The sequence below is a fragment of the Vicugna pacos genome, chromosome 6 (assembly GCF_048564905.1).
Source record: "Vicugna pacos chromosome 6, VicPac4, whole genome shotgun sequence".
Taxonomy (NCBI): domain Eukaryota; kingdom Metazoa; phylum Chordata; class Mammalia; order Artiodactyla; family Camelidae; genus Vicugna; species Vicugna pacos.
In genome coordinates this window covers 25,293,123-25,312,503 of record NC_132992.1, presented here as the reverse complement: position 1 = coordinate 25,312,503, position 19,381 = coordinate 25,293,123, and the positions used below count along the sequence as shown (strand labels likewise).

The window sequence follows — 19,381 nt, the reverse complement described above, 5'->3', positions numbered from 1 at the left end:
CACAAATTATAACTGATGGGACTTGATTCAAATCTGAACAGCCAAAGCGGTTAGCAACAGTATTGGAAGGAGAGCGGAGAGCAGGGCAGGACCACCACTCCCAGTTACAGATTCTTTGCAGGAGCAAGACCAAAACTGCAGGTTCAGAGGTAACAGAGGCAACCTCTGACTATCGCAGATCCCTTTACCTCTTCCTGTCATCAACATTGCCTCTTCCTTGCTCTGAGAAAGGATAATTGTGCTGCGGGGCAGGAAGCAAGCGTTACATAAAGAAACCTCTGAAATCAACCGGTTGGTTTTGGGAGCAGACTGACTAAACTCGTTTATTTATTCCTCAAGCATTTATTAAGCACTCACTATGTCCAAAACACTGCTAACAGGCTAGTGTACGAGCTCCCGAGAATAGCAATCCTGGAACTTCCTGGAGACAGAGGCAGAAGAGGAGGGCTGGCTTGTTAGGAAGGTTCTCCCACTTTTTTCTTCTCAGGAACTGTTCTACCCTCCAAGGCGACAGAAGCAACAACCTTCATTCTTGGGTCGCACAAACCTGAGAATGAAGAGTAAAGCACTGCACACAGAACTAGACTAACACCTACGGAGAAGCATCATAAACTTGAAACTCAATCCCCCAGGCCTGATAACGTATAGGCTAGCTTTCCAGGAAGAGAAGAGATAATAGAATTTGCAGAGGCAGGAGCTCCGAGTCCTCTGGTACGGCAAACCCTAGACTCTGGCCCACAATCCCAGGTTTCTGTGCAAAAACCTTTTGAGCTGAATGCATACATTGTCCTCTAACAATGCAAACGTGACAGCTGCCTATTAAATAATCGTCCCGCCTCCGTTTAGAGCAGTTCGTTCGTGCCACAGAGGCATCTTCTGCGCTATAGTTATGCAACCTCACTCGCAGCGGGAGTTATTTCCTGTGCTTCTGGCTGCGCCAGATTGATGTAACATGCCTACCCTGAGCTTCAATGGAAGTCGTTCTCCATTAACAATAACTCCAGCTTTCTGAGATGAATGCCCTGCAGAGCATACCCCTTGCACAGTAGAGTCTAAGGTATTAAAACTCTTTCCGTCTCTCTCGCTCTCTAAAACGCGCGCGCGCACACACACACACACACACACACACACACACACACTCCCTCTGCATGCAGCTTAGGAGACTGCAGCAGTGCAACCAGAGGGACAGCAGGCGGAGCTCTCTTTGTACAGTCCCTCCCTCCAACCCCCACCAACTAAAAATGAACTCATGCCAGTTCCATTCTTCGTTCTGCAAGGAAAACACACGCGCGCGCGACATAACAGCAGCCTCCAATTTCCTTCTTGAGCACACTGTCATTCTAATCTCTTCGTTCAAATAACTCGGGTATTCCAAAGCGAGTAACGAGGAGCACCGCGCCGCAACAATGCAACCTCCCGAGCTGCTCCCGGTGCAGCTCCCACCCCCGCCCCCTTTCGCGGCGTGCCAAGTTTGGAGCGCGCGCACGCACACGAGCGCGGTGCCTGCGTATCCCTCCGCCTCCCTCCTCTCCCCGCTCGGTGGCTCGACAACGATTTGGGAAATGAGGGGAGGAGGGAACTACTTTCCTGAAACTTGCTATGCTGCACACGACTTCGAGTTGCAGTGATTCGCCCGGAGGCCGCAGCTTTTAGTCCTCCTACCCACACGCCCTCACGGCCCGGGCAGTCCGCTTGGCCACCCCACCCCGTCCCCTCTCTGGCCCTCCGGAAAGCCGGCGGCCCGGGGAACTCGCCAGGGACTACTTCGCCTCCTTCTCCCGCGGGCGCCCCCGGTTCGGGCAGTGGCGGCGGCGGCGGCGGAAGGAGCGGGCGGCGTGAGCGCTTCCGCCGCCCCCCTCGCGGCTCCCCTCAGGCGGGTGTGAGGAGCTGGCCCGCCGAGCCGCTGGTGGCCACCGGCTGGTGGGGAACTCGCAGCCACTCTCCTGGCCTTCCCGCCGCTTCTCGGGACCCTGCCCCTCGGCCGCACAGCTCTCCTTCGGTCCGGGTGGGGGCCATCGGTTCGCCTGCCCCTTCCTCACACGCGCCCCGCCGTCCCCTCCTCCCCCTTCTGGAGCCTTCCCGGCCGGAGCGTGTCTGGAGGAATCCGCTGCCGTGAGGCCCCTCGCCCGCTTCTGCTCGTCCCGAAGGACCGGCCCGGTCGCCGCCGGGGGCTGAGCGGGCAGCCCGCGGCGAGGCGGGAGATGGTGGGGTGGGCTCCCGCAGGACCGCGCCGCCGCCGCCTGGAGCCTGGGCTCGGCACCCCCCCGCCGGCCCCCACCGAGTGGAGCCCTGCTTCCTTCTCGCCGCATCCCTGAGGGAAGCGCCGCCTCTGCTCCTGAGTTCTCCGCCCGCCCGCTGCTTCCTGGCCGGACCCCGCCGCGCTCCACCCCAGTCGCTGGAGGAGCTTCTCTCCAGTCTGCCTTCGCAGCCCCCTTTCTTTTTTTTTCCTTTCCTCCCAGCCTCCCTGGCCTCCTTGGATCCCTTGACTGGGCGCTGAGCAGGGGGAAGAGGCTGGGGTCGCCACGGCAGAGGTTGTCGCCGCCACCCCCCTGCGGGGGTGGCCGGGGTTCCCGGCTGGGGGGGGCACCGTTCTGGGTGAGGCATCCACCATGGTGAGGCCCCTGAGCCGCTGCCCCCGCGCCCCCCCGGCCACCGCTGCCTCCTGCCCCTCGGTGCTGCTGCTGCTCCTCCGCCTGCTGTTGCTCCTCCATCTCCAGATCGGATCACGGTGAGGGAAAGATGAGCGAGGAGACGGCGACTTCTGACAACGAGTAAGCACCTTACTGGTCTTGATTACTTACCCCACTACCCCCCGATTCTTCCTCGCCACTCCCCAAACCCCTCCGAGACTTGGGTGCTTACAACCCTGGAGATTTCGGTGCATCTTGTTCTGGAGAAAACGTTTGATTTCTTTAGCCATTTTATTTAATGGCAGCAATGCCCCCACCCCCACCCTCACCCTCACCCCAACCCCCGGCATTTAGTTGCTTTCTTTTGGGAGGAAGGTATTGACTATTCGGCTGGGATGGCAATTGTACGTCCCTGAGATGGAGTAATGTGGATGGATGGAAAGGTGTTGAAATTACCCTAGTGCCGAAAAGACCTCTGGCCTGTCCTTTTTCACTTTAGCATACCAATTAACATATCTTGAATATCCATCCTGCCTCCTTTATAGCTTTTTCACTTGGAAACTAATGTGTGGGAGCACCTCCTGCAGCAAACTGCTCTTGAATCTTAATTCGATGAGTCAGTGACTCTTAAATATCGATTAAGCCTCCCCCTCCCCCCCTTTTAAACTTATGACCTGTAAGATTCTTGTTAAAAATGGGGCGAGGAAAACATTTTTATAATTTAATAGCATTAAGGACACCTGGAGTGTGGGAGATGTTGAACTATTTTGCCTTCGTGAATACTGGGCTTGTCTTTACTAGAATAATAGAATAATTTTGAACGCTAATTTTTATCTTTCAGCTATATTGAAACACTTTACCTTGATTTAATAGTATTTACATTGCTGAATATGTTGACGCCTTCATTCATTAACTTCTGGAGCATCCCGGCTTAAGTTTTTGTTTATTTGGGCTGTTCTTATGTTTTCCAAACGAAATACTTTGCCTTTTAAATATTTTGCTTTAACCTAACAGCTGCCTGGAGGAATAATGATGCGGCAATAGTTTTCTGTTGAGATGGGATTTAATTCCACGCGGAATATTAGCATCCGTTTGATTGTAATTAAATTCAAGTTTTGTTTATCTTGGAGGGTTGGAAAGAGTTAAGTGAGTTAGGACTACTCTTAGGATGCATTCCTTTAAATAAAGTGCATTCTTCGAGTCGGACCTTTTTGAGAGGGCTTTAAAGTCCAAAGCATAGACCTGTTTAACGTAAAATAGCTTGAGAAATGCCGAGCAGCGTCCCCCAGGCCCCAGCGCTCTCTTCTGATGAGCGGGTGTGGGAGAAGGTAGATTGCTGCAATGTCAGTGCAGCCTAGAAGCAGAAGTGGCCGCCATGTTCTCTCTCTTTTTGTGAATCGCCCTCATTTGCATAGCACACTCTTCATTCATAAAAAATAATTAAACATCCATCACCTTGGACATGTTGAAAGGATTACCCAAGAAAAAAATTCGAAGCTCAGCTGCCTGTCTTCATGTAGATTTTTGAGTTCAGAAAGTGAGGAGAAATTCGAAGTTATAGGATAAATTCAAAAATACACGCACACACAAACAACTACCCCTGTTCTCAGAATGTTGACACAGTTATGTGGGAAATATCAGTTCGGGGAGGTGCTGGGATCACGTGATCGCCTTCATTCATAAAATACCTGGCTGTCCATTCACAGTGCAGTACACTGACTGCTTTCCTCAGATTAGACCCAGTTTGAGAGAGATCAAGAAGTATCTCAGATAACGCTTAGTTGGGAGAAAAACTGCTAAAAATTCTGAACAGAATGGCGATAATTTTTACTGGTATCTTTCAAGAAAGTAGCCTGGATCAAAATGTCAAGTTTTATTTTAGAGATGGGAAGAGACGAATTACCACATTAAAGTAAAATATTAAATACCTCCTTTTTGAATGCAGCTGTTAATAAAGTTAATATGGGAATGTGAATTGACACACGTGTAAAATACAGTTTTCAAATGGACTCTTTTTGTAATACTTAGACATGGGCAGATGAAAGTGCAAATTTTTGGTGTAGTGATTATCAGTGGATGATACCGCTGTTACACGAAAAATGAGTAAATATTCCTTGTGGTTTTAGTCCCAAAGATGTTGATATTTGAAGCACCAAATGGCAATTTTCCTGATAGGATTGCCTTTTTTTAAAAATAATTTCAAATGTACTTATATGGGACTATTTGGAAATTATCCCTCTCACCTAGACGTTAGAATTCTGTTTTCACAATTTTATTCTGCTTTATTAATAAATTTTTCCCTACTAGGGGCTTTGTCATGTTAGTTTTGTTAGGTCAAGAATAATATGTTTTAGTATATAATATTTTGCATTGAGATATTAACTCTTCATGGGGGCAAACCATTAGGGGTTTTACTTAAAATTTTTTTTATTTTAGAAAGTGATGTGTTCATCTAGTAATCGGGTTTACTAGAGCCAGCATTGTTTGTGCATTGGCTAAACCCCAAAGAGTGGAATATAGACTTTATCCTGATAATTTTTATATCTCATTTTTAATACATAATATGTAATATTTTGAAATGGCAATTTATTATTTATAATCATATGTTATAAAAAACGAAAGAAATATATTATGACAGATGCCCTTAAACCCTGAGTATAGTTGAAAACTGCTCTGTAATATGGATTTTTGGAGGGCCTTTTCTATATTTTTTTCTTTTTCTTTTCTTTTTTTAGAATCCACAGTCAGGTATTTAATTACAGTAGAGACTGTTCTTAACACTTGAATGTTTTTTTATCTGATTTCGACCTTTAAAAAGAGTAAAAATCACCAATATCTTGGAAAATTGTTAGCATTTTCTAGATAGCTATTGTGGTAAAATCCAGTAAGGCCTTTAGAGGCCTCATTTCGAAATCCTTTAGTACATGCAGTATTATTTGAAATTAGAGTTCTGTGTAGAGAGGTAGATAAGTTCTCAGATGTTGATTTTGAGTATGTATTTAATCAAGAATTACTGAAGGATCTGTTTTAAGTCTGTAACATGTTGTCTTATGCAGAGCCAAACTTGTGGAAGGGTTGGTGAAAGTGTCCTTTTCTTCAACCTTCAGTAAAAACTGGAACTGCATTAAAAGTACCACTAAAAAAAATTTCTCTTTGCAAGAATAATATTTTATTTCAGGTAATGTACAAAATGGTCTTTCAAGTGAATAATAATAATTTATTTGCATTTCTACCATTCAGATAACAAGTCTTAACGTTTGGTATATAACCTTTCCTTTCTTGTGCTGTTGATGAGGAATCATACTTACTGGATTTCTACTGTGTGCCAAGCACTGTGATAAATGCTTTATACATGTATTCTATAATTTAATGTATATACATGTATTCTTAAAAGAGTAGAATTGCATAGTAGATAGTATCATACCTTAATGTGAACATTTTCCTATGTCATTAAATATTTCCTAAAACATAATTTTTAATGGCTACATTATATTTGGTGTATAACGTGTTAGTTTTAATCCATCTACTATATTTTTGTTGTTTCTGAACAGCTGTGTTTGATACTGAGTTCTGCCTTCATCCAAATCTGTTTTTCCTTGATATAGTCTGGGAATGGAGTAAAAGGAGATGCAAATTTTAAGTTGTTTTATTCTTTCTGCTAAATTGCCCTCTAGAAAACTCAGTGTGTGAGTGCTTATGCCTTGAAATGTCTAGTTCTCTTTGGAAAAAATGTTGCCAATTTTGTAGGTGAAAATGAGATCTTGTTCCTATTTTTAGCTTATGCTGACTAGTAAAATTGATTTTTCATAAAACTTGTTAGGTTTTTGGGCAACTGAACTGTTTTTAAGTATATTATAAATAGAATAAAGTGATCATACACAAGGCATTTGCAGAAAATTTAACTTCTATCAACTTCTATGCAGTATGGTATAATGTAAAGAACAGTGGACTTGAAATTGGGAGATGCATTTCTTAACTGTCTTAACTGTCACCGATTTATTGTGTGATTCTGGGCTAGTGACAGCCTCTGTGGCCCTCAGTTTGCTCATTTGTAAATGAAGGAATTTGAACTAGGCATCACTATGGGCCCTCCTTGTGCTAAATTAGCTTGAAGTAATGCAGTGATAGACATATTGCAAGTCACTAGACTTGTAACATACATATCTGTTAACTGATCTATTTTATTAGATTGTTGTTTTTAACATCTTAAGCAAATGAAAGACTTCCAGTAGGGATCTGGTTGGATGATGAAGTAAAGCATGAATTTTGAAAAACCAAGATAAATTTGGAAACAATTGGTGCATTCGTAATCTTTTAAGACTTTCTTATTTTGAGCTTAATAGCCATATGTCTTTGATAATATATATGTACTTCTCGCAGATGGAGAACTTTTTAGGGTTCTTTTTCTTTTAAATAAATAGGGCCTCTTGATGAATAAGTGAGCAAAAGGCTGTTGGGCTTAAACATCAACTTGAGTAGTTCTAAGAGGAATATATTAACATGATACCATCCCTCATGCTTTGTTTACTGACCAAGAAGTGTCGAAACAAGTCTTTTCATTTGGTTATTCGAACAAATCATATTAATCTAACACTAAGGAATAATTTCACATTTATTCAGTGTAAGAAGTTAACTCAGATAATAAATTTTTTCATTCTTTAATATTTGGGTTTAATTCACTGTTTATTTCAAGTTTTATATCTTAGCTGCATCTCATTTTGGAGTCCAGAACCAAAGTCGTTACAGATCCCTAAGATGTTGTTTTTGTGGCACTCAGAATGGTTTGAAATGAAATAAAAACTATTGATGTATTTTTGGTTAAGCATAGTTCTTTTTTATTTATTTATTTGTTAATTTTTTAGGGGGGAAGTAATTAGGTTTATTTACATATTTTTTAATGGAGGAACTGGGGGATTGAACCCAGGACCTTGTGCATGCTAAGCATGGGCTCTACCACTGAGCTGTACCCTCCCTCCATTATTTTTACTAAAAACGTAGTTCATTAGTAATGGATCTCAAACTGAGGAGGTAAACTGATTTAGACATAGGGTCTTAGTATTCAGAGGATTTTTTATACTAATCTCTAACTGAAAGTTGTTTACATTCATAATTGAAGAAAATGCCAACAAACCAAAGCAGCGTTAGAGGTACTTGTGACAGCAGTTTTCTAGGGCTTTCGTAACAAAGTACCACATGTGTGTCATCGCCATCTTTTCATAAGGACACTAGTGATGTGATACTGGGTTAGGAGCCCACTCTACTCCAATATGACCTTCTCTTAACTGATTACATTTGCAGTGATCCTCTCCAAATAAGGTCACATTCTTTGGTATTGGAGGTTAAGACCCAACATCTTTTTGGAGGGGTTCAATTCAACCCATAATACCAATACAAATAAGATTTTTTTTTTCCTTAGAGTATAGTACCTGCTTAGTTGTTATAGATATCTTGAAATACCACTTATAGTCATCACTAGTTTGAAATTTTTATCGTTATTGAATCATTGCTAGAGCTTATATTTTAATGTTAATATAAAAACATCTATTACTGTATAAAAACTAAGAATATTTTGATTATTTCAATATAATTGATTTCTTTTTTAATCTTATGTATTTTGTTTTAAGCCTTTAATATTCTAAGAAAAGGGGCCATAGGCTTCACCAGACTGTCCAAGAGGTCCAAGGCATGAAAGGTTAAAATCTTTGCTATACTGAGGCCCTGAAGGCTGAATGCAAAGATAGCGATATAAAACAGAAAGATTAAGAAACATGAAGGATAAGATGAACAAATCTAACATACAGCTAATAGTTCCAAAAGGGGAGATGATAGGAGAGAGGAAATATTCAGAGATAAAGGCTGAGAATTTTCAAAAAGTAGCAGATTAAACCCAATTCAGTGAACTACAAACAACAAAGCCTCTCAGACTGGGTTTATGGTGAGGTTGCAAGAATGTCAACGTGAGAAAATCAATGTAGTTAATCACATTTAAAGATTAAGGGAGAGAAATTATACAATCTTAAATGCCAGATTGTCATTCAGTCTCTGCCCATAATATGGAAGTAAATGTCCATAATTTATAGATTCATAAATGTAAATAGATTTATATATTTTTTTGCTTCTGAGAATTTCAGACTTATTTTTCTGATTTAAAATTAGAATGTTGGGAGTGTTGGATTTGGTCAACTTGAGTTTCTTTTAGTTCAAAAATCCTAAGTGTTTTCTTTGTGCTTCTGAAACCCACATTTAATAGATTATTCATGTTACTTATAAGTGTAGGATTGACTGGTAGAAATTGCCTTGTATCTGAAATTTTTAAATTACCTTGGGAGGTATTTTCTTTCTACATTTAGAGTACAAAGAGTAAACTTTGGTAAATTCAAGAGTAATTGGTTATTAAATTTTAATCTGATAACAGTTTTATCATTTTATTTCTAAATGTTATCTATAAAACAGGGATTACAGTTTAGATAAAGACCATTCTGACTTGGAATATAAAATGTAATTGTTTTCCTGGTCGTATTACATGGTACTGTTGCTTATGATTAGATGCATCTTGTTTGTCTATTCACCTGGTTAGAGATTACCTTCAGAGATACAGAGTATTTGTTAATGGCTTCTGTGTATTGTATCCAGTAGTTGGATAGTAGAATTTTAGTTGCTGAACTGGATATATGGATTTCTTACTATTAGTAACTTTTTCTTCAAGAATTTAAGTTCAGTGACATTTGAGTGCCCACTGGGCACTTGACTTTTCCTTAGCCCTGGAGATACAAAGATAAGTAAAACCTGATAACTGCTTTCACTGTCGACCAAGGGAACTAGATCCCTCTGAAATGTGCTGAGTGCTCTGCTTTTGAAGTTCTTCACGGCTCAAGGAGAAAGTGATTCTGCCTTTGGTGGATGGCAGGGTGAGAGTTGTGTGTGAAGGAAGGGTTCAGAAAAGAGATGGCATATCAGGGGTCAGCTGCAGATGAGGGCAGTGAGAAGAGGAAGGGCATTCCAAGAAGAGGGGAAAAACCGAAAACAAATATAGAAGGAGAAAAGGAACGTGTGTTTGAAGAAAAGCAGCAGCTTTTTGGATACAGTGGTTTGGAGGAGTGGGGAGAGGAGGTAAGAAAATGTTGGGGGCCAGATTGCTTGTGGTCTAGATTTGTGCTTAAGTATGTGTCAGCAACCTTGGGGCAAAGGGTGGTGCCTCGTCCTGGAGTTTGAGACCCACAAGATGCATGTGACAGAAGCTTCTGCAAATCAGTTTTTCTTGAAAAGTTGAGGAAATTTTATTTAACTTGTCAGTAATAACATTAATTTTTAACAGAGTGCCCATTGATTTTTCAGATAAAGCACAAATTGCTCAAAGAAAATTTATTCTTTGAGTTAATCCTCCTCGTGCCTCACCACAGCTCTTAGGTCAGTAAGAGTGCTTAATGAAAAGCACCAGCTTAAGTCTTTATCGTATAGGCAGTGGGGAACCATTATTTTAAGTGGGGGAGTAATAGCAAATTTGTGTAGAAAGCTGAATACTGGGACTTGTTTGGACAACTGATAGGAGGGAGAAGAAAAGGAACTACAGGTGATGAGGAAGATGTAATAAACAAAGCAAAAAACTAGATGAAAGTAGTGCATTTGGAACTGTTGAGTATGAATTTAAGGCAGTTCAGATGACTAGTGAGTATGATTACTTCCCTGGATGTGAAGGAAGGAGTAGGAATGGTGTGGGATGGCTTCAGCATTTTAAATTTGGGCTGCTGTGATGCTTTTAAATGAAGTGGGAAGAGTCAGAGAAAATTTTTAATAGGAAAATAATGCAATTTTGAGCTTTTAATTTTAATATTTGTGGGTACCGAGCTAGATATCAAGTAGAAAAAGTCTCATAAGGTGTTTTAAGTCTAGGTTTGTTGCCCAAAGAAGGTTAAAAGTTAGAGGTGATGTCTTATGTAAATATAATACAGGCATACCTCATTTTAGTGCACTTCACAGTTACTGCGGTTTTTTGGGTTTTTTTTTTTTTTTAACAAATTGAAAGTTTGTACAGCCCTGCATGGAGCAAGTCTATCAACACATGTTTCCAACAGCATTTGCTCACTTTGTGTCTCTTTGTCACATTTTTGTAATTCCCGCAGTATTTCAAATTTTTTCATTATTATATTTGTTTTGGTGATCTCTGATGTTACTGTGACTCGAGTTTCAGGTGATAGCATTTTTTTTAGCAATAAAGTATTTTTAAATAAAGGTGTATACTTTTTTTAGGCATAGTGCTATTATTACACATGTAATAGGCTGCAGTATAGTATAAACATAACTTTTATACGCACTGGGAAACCAGAAAATTCATGTGATTGACTCACTTTATTTCAGTGGTCTGAAACCAAACCTGCAGTATCTCTGAGATGCCTGTAGTTGAAGCCAGTGGAAAATTGCCCAAGGAGAATATTAAGTAGTAACGGAAAGATGAATAGTGAGAAACAGCAGTGTTTTTAAGGGAGAGTAAGAAGAGACACCAGAAAACAGAAGAGTCTTGAGAGGTAGGAGAGTTCAGAGAAATAGTATTAAAGACAAAATGAGAAGTGATGAAGTGGAGAGAGCAAAAAGTAAGGTTATATTTATTCAAGGGGAAGTTAGGAGTTGAGATTATTGGATGAGGGGATGTCAGTAATGGAGAGGAAGAGAAAGATTTAAGGAAAAGTGTGTAATTGGGAGACCAAGGCCCAGGAAAGGAGTCTGTTATACTGTTTTACTGCGTGTGTCAGATACTGTTCTAGATTTAATCCTTCTAATGACCGTGTGAGCTAAGAATTATCCATAGTTTACAGATGAGATAACTGAGACTTAAGAGAGGTTTAGTAACTTGCCCGCAGCCACACAAGTGAGTAAGTGGTAGAACTTAGATTCCAATTGCACTGTATTTATACCACACTATACCTCATATATTTAATGGCCAGACTCGATTTCGAAGAAAAAAATTAGCTTGAAGTCATAGGTTGATACTTAGAATTGACAGCTGTTTTATGGAACTGGAAGTTTTGGCAAAGTTAGAGAACATGAAGAGTGAAATGGGGAAAATCAAAAGATAGATTTTGATCCAAGAACACAAACTCCAGACTCCAGAGTGGTAACATGAGGGAAGATTAAAGTAGAAACATGTTGTAGTAGCAGAACCAGGATTTGCTAGGATATTTTAAAAAGTCAACAACATGGCTGTTCAGGTTGCTGGGTATTGGAAATGATAGGATCTCATGTGATAATGGCCCTATCAGGAATGAGGGATGTTGGGAGTTATGAAATAGAAAGATAGATGTGTGAATAAATTACCCAGATTTGGATTTTAGTAAGAGCTTTAAGGTATTGATTGATCTTGTAGGGCTTTATCCAAATAAATTGTATTGTCTTTGACAGAAGGTTTTGTATTTTGGGGCTACTCCAGTGCTAATGTGGTTAGAAGGGCCTTTTCAAAACAAAATTCACTAATAAAATTCTACAATTAACTTGGTGTTCACAATTAACATGATCCTGTGGTTAATGCTGACTATCGTATTAAGACTTTGGCAAGTCATATAACTGGTCTCTGTGCTTGATTCTCCATCTGTAAAACCAGGATAATATGTCTCTACTTCAGAAGTATGTTAAGATAAAATGTAACCTCCACTTCTCTAAATAACATTTTTTTTTCATGGCAATAAGAGAATATTAAAAAGAACTCTCAGTTCTTGAGAAGAAAGGTACTATATTCATGAAATAATCAGTGTTCATTTTCATTTAGCCTGAAGGTAGGGTTACTTTTTAAAAAGGATTTTTGACCTGCTGGAAAATTGTATTTCCGTTTAAATGTTAAAAATCAGCTTTTTAAAAAACTTAAAATCTAAACATTTCCAACAAGCAGAAAATAATATGAATCTGTATTATGAACATTTTTAAAGCAATTTTAATATCTGAGCACATTTTGGAAGTATATATAAGTAGATTTGAATCTTTGTATAAATTTCAGTGGAAAAAGCTATCTTTCTCAGTTGAATGAAAGCACTTTCATATTATGTGGAGGGCAAAAATCTACTTTCATGGAAAAAGGGAAGCAGATTTTTTTTCAGGTTATTAAATATTTAGACATTTAATTTTTTGCAACTATAATCAGACTAGAATACCTGTTGATAGATGAGATAGGTTAGGTGTGCTAGCTAGTTCATTGCTCTTGGTTTAGCACTAACTTTAGTTTGGACAGCTAAAGGTCTGTCATCTTATGTTTAGTTCACTTTAGAGTCGTCAACAACTAAAGCAAAAATTTGTTAAATATTTTGATTTAGCTTGATGTTTAGCATTATTCTGAAGTGGTATAATTTGTTAATTCAAAAACAATAGCTTTATATACATAATTACTGAAACTTAGTTTAGGAATGAATTTGAAGTTAACTGTGAATCAAGATTTTGAATGAACATAAACCAGAAACTTAAAAATATGATGATGAAAAATGTATATGCTTTTTCTCTTGAGAATTATTTGATCCAAGAAAACCAGACTTATTAACTTAGTATAAGTTAAGAACATATAACAAATAACTTTAATAAGTAGTGTACAAATTAAAATCTTCTACTGTATTAAGATTATTTCAGAAAGGAAGGGGAGAGACAGGAGATGAATGAGACAAGCTAGCCTCTAACCACCTTAGTTTTCCTTAGCAATTTTTCCTCATCTTGATAATGTAGTAGAGAGCAAACTTAGCTTCTAGGTGAGCCAAAAAAAATTGATCTTATATAGATGCTATTGTTTTTGAGTCTAACTGTGTCATGTGTACTCGACCCTGGCATATGTCAAATAAAAGTAGTTTGACTTATTACTGGCTAACTTCTAGTTGCCCATTTTTGCATTTACCCTGTCTCAAGTAGATTTAGCTAGATAGCAGGAGCAAAACAGTGAAACTAAGCTGAATCCTTTTAACCGACTTCTATAGTCTGAATGTTTGTTTCCCCACCAAATTCATATGTTGAAATCCTAACCCCGCAAAGATGACAGTATGAGGAGGTGGGACTTTTGGGAGGTGCCTAAATCGTGACGATGAAGGTTCCAAAAAGATCCCTGTCCCCTTCCACCAAGTGGAAAGTCCCTAGCTGTGAACCAGGAAGAAGGCCCTTACTCAACCATGCTAGTTCCTTGATCTTGGACTTCTCAGCCTCCAGAACTGTAACAAATAAATTTCTGTTGTTTATTAGCTGCCCAGTCTGTGGTATTTTGTTATTATACCCTGAATGGACTAAGATGCTGACCTTTGTTTTGGGGAGGACAAGGAGCGATAATTACATGAGAGAAAGAAGGAAATCAATTAAAAACCGAACGTAGTTTTCACTTGCTTCTAATTCCATACAAATATAGTTTTGCTTGTTTTAATAGTGTATGTATGAGTATTCATTATTTATTTTCACCTGATATTTTTAAAGGATTTCTGTACTTATACATAGTTTTGTATTAATCATTATTTTAATGCCCACAATAGTTCATCAAGCTGTACCATAAGTTTACATAGCTATTTTCTTCTTAGTGAACAGTTTAGGTTTTCAGCTCTTTGCTATTATAAATAACATTGTAATGAGCATCTCTTTTTTTGCATATGATTATTTTTTTCCTGTTCAGTTAATTTCTTAGGATAAATTTACAGGTGTGAGATAATTATGGCAAAGAATATAAGTGACTTTTTTAAAGTTTTTGTTATGAATTGCTGCTTCCAAAATTGTTTTTCCATTGTGGATTATTTATAAATGAAATTTCATTCTCTTATTTCTTAGATTCCATTTTTGTTCTTTAATACCTTTCGGGTTTTTTACGTTGCTCGCAGGACATAATTAAATGACAACTAATATTTGAGTGATTACCAGCATTGTCTTAAAGTCATTTGATGAATTTAGTCATCATAACAGCCATTTTAAATGTTACTACTGTTATTACCCCCATTTACAGAGATGATGAAACTGAGGCTTAGCAGAATAGAATAACTTGGCAAAGATTATGTAGCTAGTGAAAACTCTAAAGCCTGTACTCTAAAACAGTAGTTTTTAAACTGTTGAAAATTGGGCATTTGAGATTTGCAGAATAGATGTGCAACAAAGTCCTACTGTGTAGCACAGGGAACTACGTTCAGTATCTCTTAATAGCCTATGATGAAAAAGAATATGAAAAGAAATGTGTGTGTGTGTGTATATATATATATATATATATATATATATATATATGACTGAATCACTATTCTGTACAACAGACATTAACACAACATTGTAAACTGACTATACTTCAATTAAAAATATAGAAATAAAAAAACTTCTTGACTATAACAATAACAGTGATACTTTTTGACTCAGTGTACATACATACATGGATTCATACACACACATAGCCTTTCTTAAAACAGTTTAGAATTACTGTGATGATACTGGCTGACTTTTGTATTCTATTCTATAGAATAGAATTATATATTATAGAATATTTTATCTATGCTATAGAAAAATGTAATACTGACCAGGACCCTTATAGTTAAAAGTCCCCTGTTGTGAGCTACAGTGTAGTATATGAGATACTGTACTCTAATTGTGTACCTCCTTATTGGTACTGAAGGTTTATATTTATGTTCAGCCTATTATTTCATGAAAATAAGAGAATACTTATTTCTTGCTACCTTGCTCAAAGGTGTAGGATTCTCAGGGGAGAACATTTCAAGGTTGAATTGTGAGGAACTACAGGGGAATTCAGATTTGAATTGCTAGCTAGAGTATAGTTAATAAGTGTTACATCATTGCTTCTCAGATTTCTTCACTGAAGTGCCCCCAATGATAAGAGAATGCATCCCAAAGCAGCCTTTAGAAAGTATATAATAATTATTTTGAAATCTAGTAAACTATCTCAAAGATTTCATATGAATATTACATTTTAATTAATAATAGAGTTATATTTTCAATATGTAATGTTTTTAGTTATTTTCACTAGGGAAAAAAAGGAAGCTTTTAACCATGAAATCTTTGCATATTTATATCCTGTGGCATTATGTGTCTGTAGCTCGCGTGGCACATTCCTGGGTGGAAGGGTAGTCTGGTGAGAGGCAGCATTTGGGGTACGTTAGAGTGTTGCTCAAGGGCAAGGGCATGATTGTGCCCTGTGATTACAGCAGCTGCCCTTTTCAAACAAAAAGTAGGAACATATGGATCCAGCAAAGATTAATACAAACTTTTTGAAGTATGAAGACAATGTAATCACATTGTAAAAAGCTTGGAAGATAACAGGAAATTACCCATAGAAGAAATTTTCTTTTTGCACTCGTATTAAAAGTTTTATAAAGGCAAAAAATACAGAGAAAGGATCTTAAAATTTATTGTTTCTGTAAAAACTTCATTTAGATCAAACGATTTATATAGATAGTAAATAACCTCTGTTGGAAAGAATAAAACTATGCTAATTGGCACACTAAGAAATCTGGTAATTTCTGTATAGGAAAGAAGGAAAAGGAAGCTCAGATTCTAGTCTCAGTTTTGCCATTTGTTTATGTGACTTAGAGCAAATCTTTTAGTGTCAGAGCATCTTTGCTAATGAAGACAGTGATCTTTTCTCATCCATAAATTACTTTTGCAAGGAAACTGTATAAAAATGGATTTATGTATGAGGAAAAGGGGGAAAGGAGGGTTTTCTGGAGGATTGGGATAAAAAAAGAGAGCAGAAGGCAGACAGAAAAAGAATGTTTTAGTAAAACCTTAGGGAGAGAAGGAAAGCTAAGGAAAATGAACCTAGGCCTTAGAATTTAAATGTCTGGGCCTGTTTGAGGAACTAAATGTGATCTGTAGATGTAAGAAATATAGCTTAGTTAAAGGTTACATAACCTACATGTTGAGAAGTAATGCAAAATATCTACATAGGTTATATAACCTATAAATCGGGAACTTTTTGTGAAATATCTACATAGTTAAAATCAGGCTATTTGAGTTGTATATTAAATGCACTGGAAAATGCCCTTTTAAAATGTTTTCAATAAAACAAGTTCATAAGTATGTTGAGAACATGTAGTGGGATGGAGGAGGTCTTAAACACTTTAAAGTGATTAGGGGATGGTAAGTGAGAAAACTTTTTGCAAGACTCACTATTTTTGAAAGATAGCTATTGAAATTCTGTCCATTATTTGAGCATATTTCCCTTATGACTTTATTAATTAAAGGATAAGATAATTATGAGTTTTCATAGGCTCATATGTTAAAGCAGTGTTTGGTATACAGTAAGCTCTGTTTTTGCCAGTATACATTTAGATAGGACCTCAGTCTCATACCTTTCTAAGTTTTTAAATCTGTTCCTCAGTTGTAGTAATAACCTATTATCTTAGTTATGGAGGGATTCCTGCCTTCTTTCTTGCATCTCTAGCCTTGGAAATCATTAGACTTGAAAGGAATTGTTAAAAAAAATGTATTTTTACTGTCTTTTAATTATCTCTCAGTTCTTTCCAAGTGTTTCTATTATTTTATTGAAATATGTTTTTTTTCTCTGCTAAAATTTTCCTTATTTCCATTTGCTACCATTTGGGCCTTATTAGAATCCTTTGAAAGTTTAAAGCGAATAAAACTTTCTGTTACGAAGGAAATGTTCTATTTGTGCTATTCAGTATGCTGCTACTATGTGGCTGCTTGGTTTAGAAGTACTTGAAATGTGGTTTGAGGGACTGAGGAACCAAAATTTTAATTTAAATAGCCACATGCTGCTAATGATTACTATACTGAATGGCATAGTTCTTGAGTGTTTGTAATCCTTCAGTCTCAGCAAATTTTTGAAAACAATGACATGTTCTCTGTTCAATCTTAGCCAATTTGTTGAAGAAAGTTCTAATTTTTTAAATAGGGGGATAGCTAGAGGTAATGCAGATTTTTTCAAAGTATGAAAGTTGCCCCTGGTATGTAAGATAATTTCAGTTGTTTCACAGATGCAACATTAAATTAAACTGACAAGTTACTCCTTTAGCAATAATTTTTGCCCCTTAATAAAATTAAAGGTTCATTTGTGTGTATGCTTGTTTTGCTTTTTTAATAAAAAAGGAGTGATATTAACCTCAATTTCTTGTAGACAAGTTAATATTGTTTGGCTTTTACTATATTAAATTTTATAGTTACTGTTTATTTATGGCTTGTGATGGTTTTGTTTTTTAACTGGCTATAGTGATTAAAATCTTTCCTTTTAGGAACCACCTTTTTTGGATAATACATAAGGCAAAAAAGTGATTGAAGGTAGTGACTATCAAAACAGAAACAAGTTTGTGATATACTAATCTAGTGGAAGAACTGGGATTTCTAGGAAATCAGGAAATTGGTTTTAGAGTGAGAAGAAATTTAAAATTTTAAAATGTGTTTTGTTCTGTAATAATTTCTCATAGATCATACATACCATTTTGGAGTAACTTAACGTATATTCAGTGTTTGCTGTATGTTAAACATGCATTATCTCATTTGACCCTTCACTCCAAAGCAGATTACAATTAACCCTCAATTCTTTTTTTTTTTAAACTCTGTGCACAAAATTAGACTAAATCATTATCTTGATTCATACTGTCATCATTGATCTATATATGGACCTCTGTAGTCTTTTATTTTACTTTTTATTTATTTGACAAATACCAACTCACAGAACAATCCAAGAATCAGGACATTAATGATAACTAACACCTACCTAACATGCTGTTATATTCCTTTGACCTCTTCTCGGAGTATATATATATGTATATGTATATATATATATATATATATATATATAAAACAGTGTCTCATTGTTTTTGAACCCTATAAAAGGAATATATTTATGTATCAGCTCCTGAACTTGATTTTTTTCTCTCAGTAATACATTATTAAGATGGGTCCATTGTTTTTACTATAGTTTTTTATTCATTTGCCCCACCATATAATATTCCATCATATTAAATTACTATAATGTAGACAATCTGTTGTCCAAGGATATTTGAGTTTTTTCAGGTATTTGCTATTATGAATGTTACCACTGTGAACATTTTTGTAACGTGCTTCTGATACAAATATGCTAAAGGTCTTTTTTGCGTATATGTAGGAGTGAAATAGTTGGATTTAAGATGTGTTGTAAATTTTCAAGTTTACAAGAAAATGGCAAACTGTGTCCCCAAATAGTTCTAATTTTCACCCCTAGTAGCAATGTAAGAGAATGGGTATAAAAATTGTACTTTATTGTGGTCTTGATTTGCATTTTCTATAACAGATAATGGTATTTGCTAAAAATGTTTGAGTGCTTACTATGTGCCACTGTTCTAAATACTTACATGAATTAACACGTTTTTAAATCCCACAGCCACCCTGTTGTGTACTGTTAGATCCATTTAATAGATGAAGAAATTGAGGCATGATGAGGTTAAGCTAGTAAATGACAGTTGGGATTCCGACTTGACTAGGTCAGGCTACAGAGTCCAGCATCTGAATTGTTGTGATATTTTACCTCTCCAAATACATATTTATACCATCTCTTTTCCTTTTCCCTTGTCCCCATCAATTTTTGGCCTTTATGTGCTTGTGATGGTGAGTCTTGGTTAGTCTGTCCTTATATTACTGTGTGTTAGCATTGTCCATTGTGTAGCCTTCCTTTAAAAAAAATTTCTTAGAAAACCCCAGTTTCCTCATTGCTAGAACACATCTAATGGCTCATATGATTTCTAGCATTTTTGGCTCTAATATTTTGTAATTTGACAGTCTCCTATACAGTTCATTATTAATTTCAGGATAATCTGTTA

The 19,381-nt window shown here is 37.4% G+C and overlaps 1 protein-coding gene across 1 annotated transcript in view; it reads left to right on the top strand.

Moving 5' to 3' along the window:
- The first annotated feature begins 2,637 nt into the window (after positions 1 to 2,637).
- SPRED1 (sprouty related EVH1 domain containing 1) overlaps positions 2,638 to 19,381 on the top strand; it is a 101,742-nt gene continuing 84,998 nt past the window's right edge. Inside the window, exon 1 of the mRNA XM_006201629.4 lies at positions 2,638 to 2,771. Coding sequence (XP_006201691.1) covers positions 2,740 to 2,771 — 32 coding nt within the window. The 5' untranslated portion in view covers positions 2,638 to 2,739. The remainder of the gene's footprint in view (positions 2,772 to 19,381) is intronic.